We start from the raw sequence: 12,128 nt of genomic DNA on the forward strand, positions 1-12,128 counted from the left end.
TAAAATCAAACAAAAAATGAATTACAGCAAAAATAGCATGATAAGGGGTTATAATTTTGACAGAGGCTGAACACAAGATAGTTTGATATTGCTGTACTCCTATAGAGCTGCAATAGTGACAGATGATTGATTATATTTACAAACTGACAATATTTAGTGTTTTGGACATATTAAGAATGTTTAGTGGAAAATGCTTCAGAAGAAGTTAACATTTTTGTAAAGTAAGACATTATATGTTACTTTGAAAATTATCGGTCCATGTTAGTGAAAATAAGGAAATAAGATATAGGAGTAAAATCTTTATTTAAAATATTTTTAAATAGTAAAAATGAAATTATTAATAAAGAGAGCTCTGTGTAGTGACAGGGAAAATTAAAGAATTTACATTTCATATAAAAGAATATCTTTTCTGAGATTAAGCTGCAGGCATTTTCACCTATTATGAAAATTTAAAAATGGAAGCTTTTTAAAAATTAAATCTATTTTAATTGATTTTAAATACTAAAGTAATTAAAGGAAAACTACAGACATTACTTACCTAATTATTAAATTTCAAATGCTGGAAAATGCCCCATTGCAGAAACTAATGTACACCTAAGATGCAGGATTGCGTATCCACCAATATAGAAGTCTACAGAAAAATTTTAATCCAATACCAGCAGCAAGAATAAAAACTATATTAAAAGAATTCTGTTTCAGAAAAGTATCTGTTTTAATTAAACATATCACCAAACTCTGTACATAAAAATAGCCCTTTATTTGTGATTTGCTACATTTGTTAATAGTTCCTGGTTTGTGGAAATTTTATTTAAGATTGGAATTGAGATATATTGATTATGAACTGCAACTGAAGAATATGCTTGTGTATTATTAAAAACTAAGAAGCTTTCTTTAAAAGAAAAGTAGAGTATTTTTATTTTGCTTCCTAAAACTGTCATAACCTATTTCACAGCTAATGTGCAATATTTCATTTACATTTTATAAAAACTGTGTTAGACAGAAAAAATACCAAAGCAAATTTTGAACTCTTACCAAAACTGTTCTCGAAAAAAGACAACTTACTACATTTCCAGTATTTCAGTAAAAATCGTGTGTGACTTGACATTAAGAGGCTATCAAAGTAAAAAGAGTGGTGAAATTAGAATAAAATTTTTTAAAGCCACTGCCACCTCTAGAGAGATGAAATACATGATCTCAATACACTTTCCCTTCTGAAAATAATTCGTTTTGTAGATTTTGCAATGGTGGGCAGTATAAAATGATGGAACTGACTCCCAGAATTCCATATCAGAAAGTCCAAAAAAAAGTAAACAAAGGCAAGAGTAAATTATAGCTATCAAATATTAGGATATGCTCTTTTCCAGCAAATTAAAGTTTTACATAAGCCAAAGAAACCCCAAAATATCAGACAGACACAGGCAGATTTAAAAGTGATGTTATGGCCTCTTAAATATATTTGTTAACTAATAATTAATGAGAATTTACATATTTCTTGGAAAAATATGTTGCACTGTATTTTAAACATTTATATCCTTTCATAACAATTCCTAAAATGCTCAAAGGCATTTTTCTGTTAATGAAGTCAGGTATATAGTAGAAATAATCAGGGGCTGAGGTTATAGCTCAGTGGTAAAGTGCATACTTGGCATGTACGAGGCCCTGAGTTTAATCTCCAGCACCAAAAGTAAATGAGTCCTATTAAAGCAGAAATAACCAAACAACTTGTGTTAATCCAAAAATATACAATGTCCACTTCATTAAACTTATAAAATTATGAAAAGCATTGATTTTTATATCCCTTTTCTGACATTCCAAGGAAATTTATACTTTAAAAGAGCTTTCTTATTCCATTTATCATGTTCAATGACAGAGTTTCAAGAATTTTACAGTGGCCAGTAACTCCTATCTAATGTTATATAATGGACAGCTTAATAAAGGCACCAGTTGTGTATTCAAATATTAGATTATTTATATATGAGGGTAGAGAACCAAGTTCCCAAATTACAGAACTCTGTAATATACTTATTTGGCTTCAAGTCTTTTCCCCCTTATTTCTTGCTTGCCAAAGTTGCAAAGAAAAACCTAATAAATAAGTAAGCTGAATACATATGTCTTCAATCTAATTCTCAAGAGATTACATAAAGATCCTAAAGTTGTATTTTTTTATAGATCCCACGTTTGGTATAAATGTTAAGTTTTTACTAATCCTTTTGTTTCATTTATAAACCCAAACACCCTATATTTTGTATGTTATTATTTTTTTCTATTAGAAGTTTGTTGAAATATTTCTTCAGAAACAATTTCTAATACTAATTTTAATAAAACTTCCTACAGGTAATCAAAGAAGTCAGTGTAGTCAGGTTTTTGTCTTTACTTTTCTTTTTTATCTTTTACTGAATGAGTAAATCAAGAACACACCAACAGTGTTGTAAATTTAAGTGCAAAAGCATTGAAGTGCTTTACTACAAATTACAACCTAGAAACACGTTAACTGAACAATTAAATTCATACAATCAGATTTAGATATTTAACAACACAAAGTAGAAACAGAATTACAGTACATTTACAACACAAGACAGATACATGAATTCATTAGAAAATATTGTAATAAATAATTCATGAATTATAGTGCAATTGATTTATGCATAAATATAACTAATTGCCTAACAATCAGTTTATATTAACAAAATCTGTCAAAATCAAGGCAGCCACAGAGTTTTACTAAATTACTGCGACAATAGAAATACTGCAATTAAAAAACAAATACAAGTATTTGTACTGTAAACAACTAAAAAAAAAAATCAGTCTCACTAAGGTTAGTATACAATTTAATATAAAATTGTCATTAGCTACCAGAAATGGTCTTAAACAACTTTACTGAGCAGTAGTTTTCTAAAAACAGAGGCACTGTTTTTCTTTTCCTTCTTTTTTATTTTAAATATAAAATACTTGAACATTCAAATAAATAGAAAGCACATAAGGGTTGCTTTCACCTTCATTAAAAGTCTGTTGAAATGGGATTTTTCAGAAAATTCTCAATGAAGTAGTAACTGGTAACTAAGTTTATAAAGTACTCTGAAGGTTTAACATAAAGAATATCTTAATAGAACCAAGGGGAGAAGGGGAACCCATAAATTTCCCTGCCTTTCCTAGTCTGTGTAATCAAAAAGTTAACTCAATAATAGAAACATTTTGTTTCTTTTAAAAGTTATGGATTGATCATTACCTATAAACTATCAAAAAATATTTTTAATTTACTATTTCTGACCAAAAATAAATAATACAAGTACTAAAATGCTGCAAATTAACTATAATATTACCTATAAAACTACTGATCACTGTGAAGTCAATAGCAAAATGATCCCTGATTTATGAATCCTGTAAAGTTTTTGGTCAGGTCATCTTTTAAATGATATAAAAGTGTTCTGTAAGTTTCCCTTTACTATAAACTTCTCAATCAATTTATTAATGTAAATATAGTGTGAGGAATAAAAAAGCTCAATACAATATAAATATTATGTAATGCATTCGAGCCCCCAGTTTTGCAAGTAAAATTCTGTATAAAGAGGTCAATAAAATTGTTTTGAAATATTAACTTTGTTTTTCAATGGAGGGAGGGGGAAATATATTAAATAATCCAAGTTCTGGCCCTCACAAAATATGGCTTAATTCTTCAAAAAGAAAGATGACCCTGACATCTGCTGTTTTGTAATCTATTATGTATATTTTCTTGAGGATTGGGGGAGCAAGACGATTCATACCCTAGTATGCAGATTAACTTTTAACAGCTGAAAAGTGTTCAATATAGATCTCAGAGATCAAATAACAGCTTGGTTGTATATTTTCTCATTCTTTAATTTCTTTACATGTAAGCAGTTTTTAAATTTAATAGCTGAAAACCTTTTCCCTATTATATGTATATGTGATCATTAAATATATACAAACACCAGTGTAGAAACACAAGTATTTGACAAGGTGCACTTATTTTTTAATTTCAGCTGTAAGAATTACTTTTGGACATAGAAAAACTGGCTTAGAAAAATGATCAGAACCTGAATTTTAACAGAGAAAAGGGGGGCACTCGGAAAATTCTGAATATATAAAGCAAACCCCCATCCTTTATATGGAGGCACATGCTTTATAACATTTTACACTAAAACTGCATACTCCATAAATTCAACATGAATACTCTGAACCACATTTTAAAACTGCTATATAAAAATTACTGGTCTAGTAAAAGTTAAAATGCACTGCCCAGCTTCTAACTACCCAATTAGTAAAGAGTTTACATTACTGAAAGATCAAAACAGCTTCAGTGTTAAATATCTGTAAATCTATTCAAGACCCTGAACAAACTGCAAATTTGGTTATTAGCAAAATGATAATGTATCGCCCACCAAAATGAAATCTGTAATTCATTTTGATAAACTGAAAATGTTTTGAAATGTTACAGCAGCAAATATATTAAAGTTACACTGAGGTTTTTCAATAGTAGGAGTGTGTCACAATCCTTAAAATTTAAAGTAGTCATATAACATTAACTAACCAGCACATTTAAATCAAAATTATCATTCTCAAACTTTTTCTGTGCACATTATAAACATGCTCTAAGTTGCATTCCAACCTTCTTTTCTAACCTTACACATTAGCTTATTTTTCAAATGAAAAACAAAATTAAATTACTTTAATAATTAAATTTAAATTAATTTTTGTTCTTAGTATTCCATCTTATATTAAAAGATTCTATAGCGGCTGGGGTTAACTATGTGTCAGTTTTTTTTAAAAAGCATATACCTTATAAACCCCAACTTCCTGCTAAATCAACTATTAAATGATAAATATTAAATTTCATATACATATCCTTTAAGGTTTTCTTTTCTATTCCTGGTGGATGTACTTGAGTGCATTTTGTATTTCATAGAATGTACTGTAGTGTATTAATACTGTATATATTAAGTTTTCTCAGTAAGGAGATAGCTGTCTATTTAAACTTTGATTGGTTCTTTGACATACTTATAGTAAGTATGTTAGGTAAAAATGTTTATAAACTATTAATATCATATTTCCATTATAAGATGGTTCAACTGAATGGCCAGAATGTTCTTTCACCAATAAAAATGTTTCACTTTACAATTACTTGTTTTCCCACGCTTTATGCTACTGACTACTAAAGAAAACCTGAATCTTTTTCACCTATTTATACAAGGATTAAATACAAACTACCAGAATTAAGAAAGCAACTATATAATTCTGTCCACAGTGAAAACCCTGAATAAAACTTTTTTCAAAAGGCATGTAAGTGGTTTCTGAACTGTAAAATTTCATGTCTCCTGTCAGAGTGAGCATTTGTAATTCCCACATGTATATGTAGACACACAAATACACACCTGTGCACATACACGCAAGCACACACACACACACACACACACACACGCAAACATTTTCCTAACAAGTAATCTACACAAGCTTGCTACTGTTCTTGCAGCTGCCAGTCCCTGAATCTGTCATATTATATAACCCAGTGTCTGGTAATCGTAGTTTCTTCTTCGGAGGAGTCTTCAGTGTTCCAGATCTTTCTTTTACCTTGTATTCTAAAGTGCTGTGAGGTACCCCATAAATTCCTTGTGCTTTGGAAACACTCATTTTTCCACTCATTACCATTGCAATAGCCTCTTCCATTATTTCATGATCATACTGCCGATAGCGGCCACGTTTTTTCCTGGGCTGCTTATTATCTTTTCGATCCAATCCATCTTCAGTATTTTCAGAGACTCCATCAACTGTTCCATTTTTAGAATTAAGACACAAAGGAGAGAGGTCCCCATGTAGAAAGTAAGAGTCAACACTTGAGTGAGTTACAGGCCCAGAACATTCTATTTTGTTCTGTTTAGGGAGTATATTTTTCAGTTTTTGGAGAGCTGATCCTTCTAGGACTGAAGAGGTTTTAGAAACTTGATACATAGCATCCAGCAGACCAGAACCATCAGGATGTGATTTTGAAACAGAACTTACACGTAGTTGAGGAATTTTTAACTGTACAGTAGGATTTGAAGTTTCATATTGAAGGCTTTCATTTTTTTCTTTAAATTGAGTAACCATTTTCTGTAGAGTTAACTGATGGAGGTAACTGGAAGCTGTTGGGAATTTTAATTCTGAGGTTTCAAGTAGATTGAGTTTACTCTTTTCTGTGCGCTCTGCTTGAGCTCTTGCCCACAAGGCTACTTTTTGTAGTACTGCACAAGTTTCTTTACTGTCTTTATATGAGTAACTATCATTGAAATCTCGAGTTTTGTTTTTAAAAGATGCAGGCTTCCCTGCTGGTAAGGCTTCTAAGTGGAGAAGTAAAGTTTTTTGAGGTATGCCATAAAGTATGCCTGCTTTATTTATGTCCAGTGCTCCAGACTGAATGTCTTTCAAAGCTTTTGAGAGCAAACCATCTGCAAACTCAGCACTTCTTTCCACATAGTCCTCTCTGTTTCTGTGTAGTCTCCTGGATGGATGGAATGAAACGATGGTAAACTGATGCATGAGAGACTCTCACACAGCTATGGAAGGGAAGGGTCCACTCCTTTATTATACTCCTTGCTTAGGTAACATCACTGCTTATGACACTTTTAAGTCTGTGAGATGTAGTAGTTACTCCTTATCAAAGCAAATGCTACAGTCCTGGTAGGACAATGTGTCAATGGTACGGTGGCCTCAACAGGCAAACCTTCCAAGAACATAAAATCCTAACTCAGTATTTGTAAAAATACTCTCATGATGTTGCTATTCCTCTGAAAGATGCTTGCAGAGCAACACTTATAATTTTTATTTGTACAATTAGAGTTCCATTATAAAAAAATATACCCAAATCCTAAAGGAGTTTTTGTTAGTAGAAACGTGACGTTACCGCTAAACAAGTAATAAAAGAGTCAACCCATTTAAAGGAAATTTGTAGCAGCAAGAATATTTCCAAACACAAACATCCCGTATTTCCACAAGACTAATTTTCCTCTAGAAAAAAATTAAAAACAGGCCGTATTTGAACACAATAATTTCACTTTAGATACTATAAAAGTTATTTTTATTTTGGAAGTGTTGTAATTTTCAGTTCTCAGAAAGTTTACTATACCTTATGACTCAAATCTTACTGCAGCCTTTCTTGATCAAATTATGTTCTACAAGTCAGATTTAAATGTGACAAAAAAGCTTTGTATGTAGTTAATGGGAAGATGCAAAAGTTACAAAAAAATCCAAAAATCCAACAGAACAGCATTTCACTAGTAATTATTTTAAATTAATTTAATGACTGCTTTTCAAAACACAAAAAGACTTTTTGTGGTGATTACTAGATATATTAAATTGCTTGCCACCACATCTAAAGCACAATGAAAAAATGTAAATACTATAAACTAGCTTTAAGAATTAGTAAGTACAGTACTTTTAGAATTTGTTCATTGGTTTACAAAATTAAATATTTAGATTATATATTTCCCTTAAAATTTCCACCTGAATATTTTAAATTCTCTTACTCGTCCTGCTTAGTTTGTATTCTATGATTAAGTTGGTAGTTCATTTTAGTAACAAGAACTAAAGTTTGGTGATTGTTCTGATAACTTTTCTTTAACAGAAAGAATAAAAAAGGAAGAGGAAGGACAAATGAAAGGTATGAGAGACACACTATGAGTGAAAAAATTCAGAAGGAAAACTACATATGTCAGTACTACGCAGAATAGAAGAGTTCTCTGTAGAGATAATTTTATATTAATATTAACTTATATTTCCTAGATATTGCTTACCCAGCCACTGAATTTTCAGAAGAAGGATCACATATGGATGACTCTTCAGATTTTATGCTGGTTTTCTTTGTAGAGAGATCTAACACTCCATCCCCTATAATTTTTGCAAGAGAAAAAACTTTATATTTGTAACAGATAGGCAACCCTTATATTTTATCATTTCATGTCTTGCTGATCTATTAATTTATGATCTAAGAATTGACACTTGTATTTGATATGTGGCCATTATCTATTCATCTTAAATCGTTTTAATAACAGGACATGACTGGGAAGGCACTACATAGGAAAAAAAAGCTCAGAAGGGGAGCTGGCAATGCTAGATGATTTGCAGAAACTTAATAGACTATCAAATTTAAAATCTGTTTAGAATCAACTCTAGGTCACCTCTTCTACCATTCTATAGTATAGAGCCATAAACTGTTTCTCCAAGATTGTTTTCCACTCAAGGCTGTACAGATTATGCTTGGGAATGTGGAAGAGATACAAGTTGTACAAAACAACAGAAATGTGATGAGTAAAATAATTGAATGATTATTGTAGCAGACATCCCTGTCCAGTACTAGCGGGCTATGAGTGGCTGTGAGTGGCACCTGCTTCTTGCTCTCCATAATTTGGCAATTGTTTTATATCAGGAGTCAGATCGAAGCTCTACATGACTCAAATGGGCATGTCAGATGGACTGAGCAAGTGGTCTCTCCCTCAGTGGCTGTCACAGAAACCTAGGCCCTGGTCTGTGAAGTGGCAGGGCTCTGCTGAGTTATGTGCAGTTCAGGTCAACGTGACCCCAATTAAAATCCTTTCCCCTGAACTGTGGCTTCTCATTGACCTTGTGGGTTACTTGCTAATTGCACCTGGTCCCAGCACCTGTTTGTTCTATCCAAGCAAGATAAGCAATGCTTACTCCCTTACAGCCCTGCCTGGTGCTATCATGCCAGGTGTTCCTCAGTATCTCACTAGATGCCTTCAAAGCATACCCGGCTCCCTAGTCCTTCTCACAGTTGTATTCAATAAATACTGATGTGCTTGGGAGCCTTTGTCTTTGTTGCCCAGAGCAGCACTGACCAGGTCCCAGGACCCAGCTTACTCATTCTAAGTCTAGTTTCTTGTCTTCTTTAATTCACCTTGTGCTGTAGTGGCTCACAGGAGGCTAGGACCCAAGGCAGAGGCTCTGGCAACGTCCCCTTTCAAGTTCTCTATAATTAGTATTGACTAGGACTATCAATATGTGGCACATACACTTTCAGCAAAGTGTTGACTCTATAACCAATATATTTTCTAGCATTCTGTGTAAAATTGTACTATTTTAAATTATTATTATTATTATTTTTGGTACCAATGATCGAACTTGGGTCCTTGTGCTTGCAAGGCAAGTGATGGAACCACTGAGCTAAATCCCCGGCCCTATTTTAAATTATTGAAATGCACAACAGTTTAATCTTTGCCTATTTAATATAGTCTAGCTGTATCTTTGACTTGTTGAAGATATCATTTATGTTATAACTTTAAGAAAAAATAACCTGATATAAAACAACTGCTTAAGTTTTTGTATTTAAAGTGAAGTTATTTTTAATACTATTATAATACTGGGTTTACATAAATCAGTGATTCAGATATTATTAATCTGACACACTTCAGTATGAAAAACAATTAACTATGAATTTAATTATTTTTTGGTACTGGGGATCAAACTCAGGACCTTGCGCTAGCCAGGCAGGTGCTGTGCCACTGAGCTACATCCCTGGCCCTTAACTATAAATTTATAACCCAGCACTACACAATTCTAAGAATTTTTTTACTATTAGCTAAAAAAATTGAAAATTGTTATTATTATTATTATTTTTTTTGGTACTGGGGATCGAACTTGGAACCTTGCACTTGCGAGGCAGGCGCCGGAACCACTGAGCTAAATCCCCAGCCCAAGAAAATTTTTATTATTACAAGAAAATGTATGTTTAAAAATATATTTAAAAATTTAACTGGGTTAAAAATTGGGCTTTAAACCATATCAATTCATGTAACACTTAAGTACCCTGGTAGATATAAAGATGAAAAGACAAAATAAAAATATCCTATCCATAACCTATGTAGAACTGAATAATAACATGAGTGCTTACAACTATATATAAAGCAGTGTTTTAAGCATTAGGAAAGTAGCAGTAAAAACAATCACATAAAGTATTCTCATGGTGCTTAGGATCAGTGAGATAATTCATACTATACTACCATCTTCAATTATGATAGTGTTACTCAGAAAAATAATGCACAGTAAACTGGTAACATAATGAAGATGGGACTGACAAGGCTACTGCTTTATAAAATGTTGTCAATACAGGGCTTTTTGATTGAAGGAGGGTCCTGAACAAGCAGAAGGTCACCAACCAACTAGATATGTTGAAAAAAGCTTCTACAAAGAATAGTTTGTGCAAAGACCATGAATCATCGCATATGACTATCAATACTCAATATGAAATCATGTCTAGAATCCTAGAGGAATAGCAAAGAGGCTACAGTGACTGGAGTAGTGTAAGCCAAGATAAGAGTGGGATGAGATAAGACATGCTGTAGGAAAAGTCAAATAGGGCAACTTGGGCCATGGTTAGAACTTTCGATTTTATTGTGAGAGACAGGAAGTCACTGAAGGATTCTGAGAAGACATATTTATGCTTTTAAAATTCTGACATATTTATGTTTTTTAAAAGATCAATCTGCTGTGGGAAGAATGGACTGCAATGGGCTAAGGATGGAGTAGGGAAATCTGTTGAGAAAGTTCTATTTCTTCTCATCTCTGGGCTTTCACACTTTCACTTGGCTTCCTCTGCCTAAAGTTCTTCACTTCTATTCCTTCTGACTCCCATGCTCTTAATCCCAATTCTCACCAAATCTTACTCATTATTCAATCACTCCGGACACACTTGGACTTAGTTGATGTTCCTACACCAGCAACATTTACTGTATTAACATTTAACAAGCTGTATACTTGTTGCCTACATACTCACCAGTGTTAGGTGCAGACTGTAAGCTATGTGAAGGCAGAGAACATACCTATTTTATTCATTGATATATCTACCCTTTGCCTAAGATTGTGCCCAGCACACAATAAATATTCAATACATATTTGCTGAATTTTGAAGAACTAGAAGAAATTCAGTGTGGATAGTGATTAGAGTGCCTAGATTTGAAAATTAAAAGGGGAGATTGGAGAGGTAAAGAATCTGGCATGTAGTACCTTTAAAAATTATTAGAGTATCATGCTCCAATTTATTAGCCTACTTTTATGTTTAGTCTCCAACTCATATCAAACCTTATACTTCTCATGTATCTAACTACTTGTACCTTCTCAAACTTGCTATGTGGTGTCATTTCTCTCAAACTGCATTACATCATTTCCTCTGCTTGGAGCAGTGATGGCAAACCTTTTAGAGCTTAGAATGATAACAAACAACCTGCTGCAGTATGCGTGGCATAGGTTCACCACCACTGGCCTAGAACATTCTTTTTATCTATTTGACTTGCCAAACATCTCATCCTTAAATATTCCGATGTCCCCGACAGCATCCTGTATTACCTATGACAATATCATGGATTTATTGATTTATGTATTTTCTTCTCCCGTGAGACTGAATTCCTTATGGTCAGGGATCTTGGCTTACTTATTTGTATTTCATTAAACATTATTAGAATGCCAGAGCTTACTAAAACAGGAAATGTCTTCTCCATGTTTTACTATCACTTTCCTGTCCTTTAGCAACTAAAATTTTACTATTTACTTCAAGATAATAATTACTGCCTAACTATAGTCATCAGTATGTGCTAATTTTGATTTTGTATACAAAAATGTTTTATATACAACTTACTGCATGTAAACTACTTCTAAGTTTGTAATTCTGAGACAAAGTTTCAGAATAAATGAAATTAACTCGTATCTAAATTCTTCTATATTTTCAATGTGTGCAACTAAAATCTAATTATTCCACAAAATAGAAATAAAAGAGGTACAGGGAACCCTGTCTTTTTCTCCTTTACACAAACTGTGCAAACTAGGCTATATTTCCCTTGATAAGGCAATAAAGATTTCCTGTCCATGCTGAACCATTACCACACATACACAGCCCAGGATGAGTTAGACATAAGCTGTCTTCTGTCCTTGAAAGACCTACCCAGATCAGGCATACATTTCTGATGCTTTCTCTTTCGGAAATCTAAATGATAAGCCTGATAAGCAAAGCTTTTATTTTTTTTCCCCATAGTCCCTTCTCCATATCTAGGCTGCCTGTATTAAGTTTGTTCTAAAAGGATTTGATAACTACATTAATACATGATAGTCTGCATGTAGTGAAAAATGAAAAA

At 32.6% G+C, this 12,128-nt stretch overlaps 1 protein-coding gene across 13 annotated transcripts in view; it reads right to left on the bottom strand.

Annotated features, from left to right (window-relative positions):
- Positions 1–12,128, bottom strand: part of Lcorl (ligand dependent nuclear receptor corepressor like) — a 199,435-nt gene that overhangs the window by 43,503 nt on the left and 143,804 nt on the right. For 9 of the 13 annotated variants that reach the window (XM_021260232.2, XM_021260234.2, XM_021260238.2 and 6 more), the window contains one exon: positions 7,782–7,875. In XM_021260232.2, the coding sequence (XP_021115891.2) occupies positions 7,782–7,875 (94 nt within the window). Of the gene's footprint in view, positions 1–12; positions 6,491–7,781; positions 7,876–12,128 lie in introns of those variants that run through there. The other 4 variants (XM_004847227.3, XM_021260240.2, XM_087187818.1 and 1 more) reach the window with 2 other exon arrangements.

Source organism: Heterocephalus glaber, unplaced genomic scaffold, assembly GCF_053883595.1.
Source record: "Heterocephalus glaber isolate CG9 unplaced genomic scaffold, H.glaber_assembly_v1.0 deba00001509, whole genome shotgun sequence".
In the NCBI taxonomy this organism is placed as follows: domain Eukaryota; kingdom Metazoa; phylum Chordata; class Mammalia; order Rodentia; family Bathyergidae; genus Heterocephalus; species Heterocephalus glaber.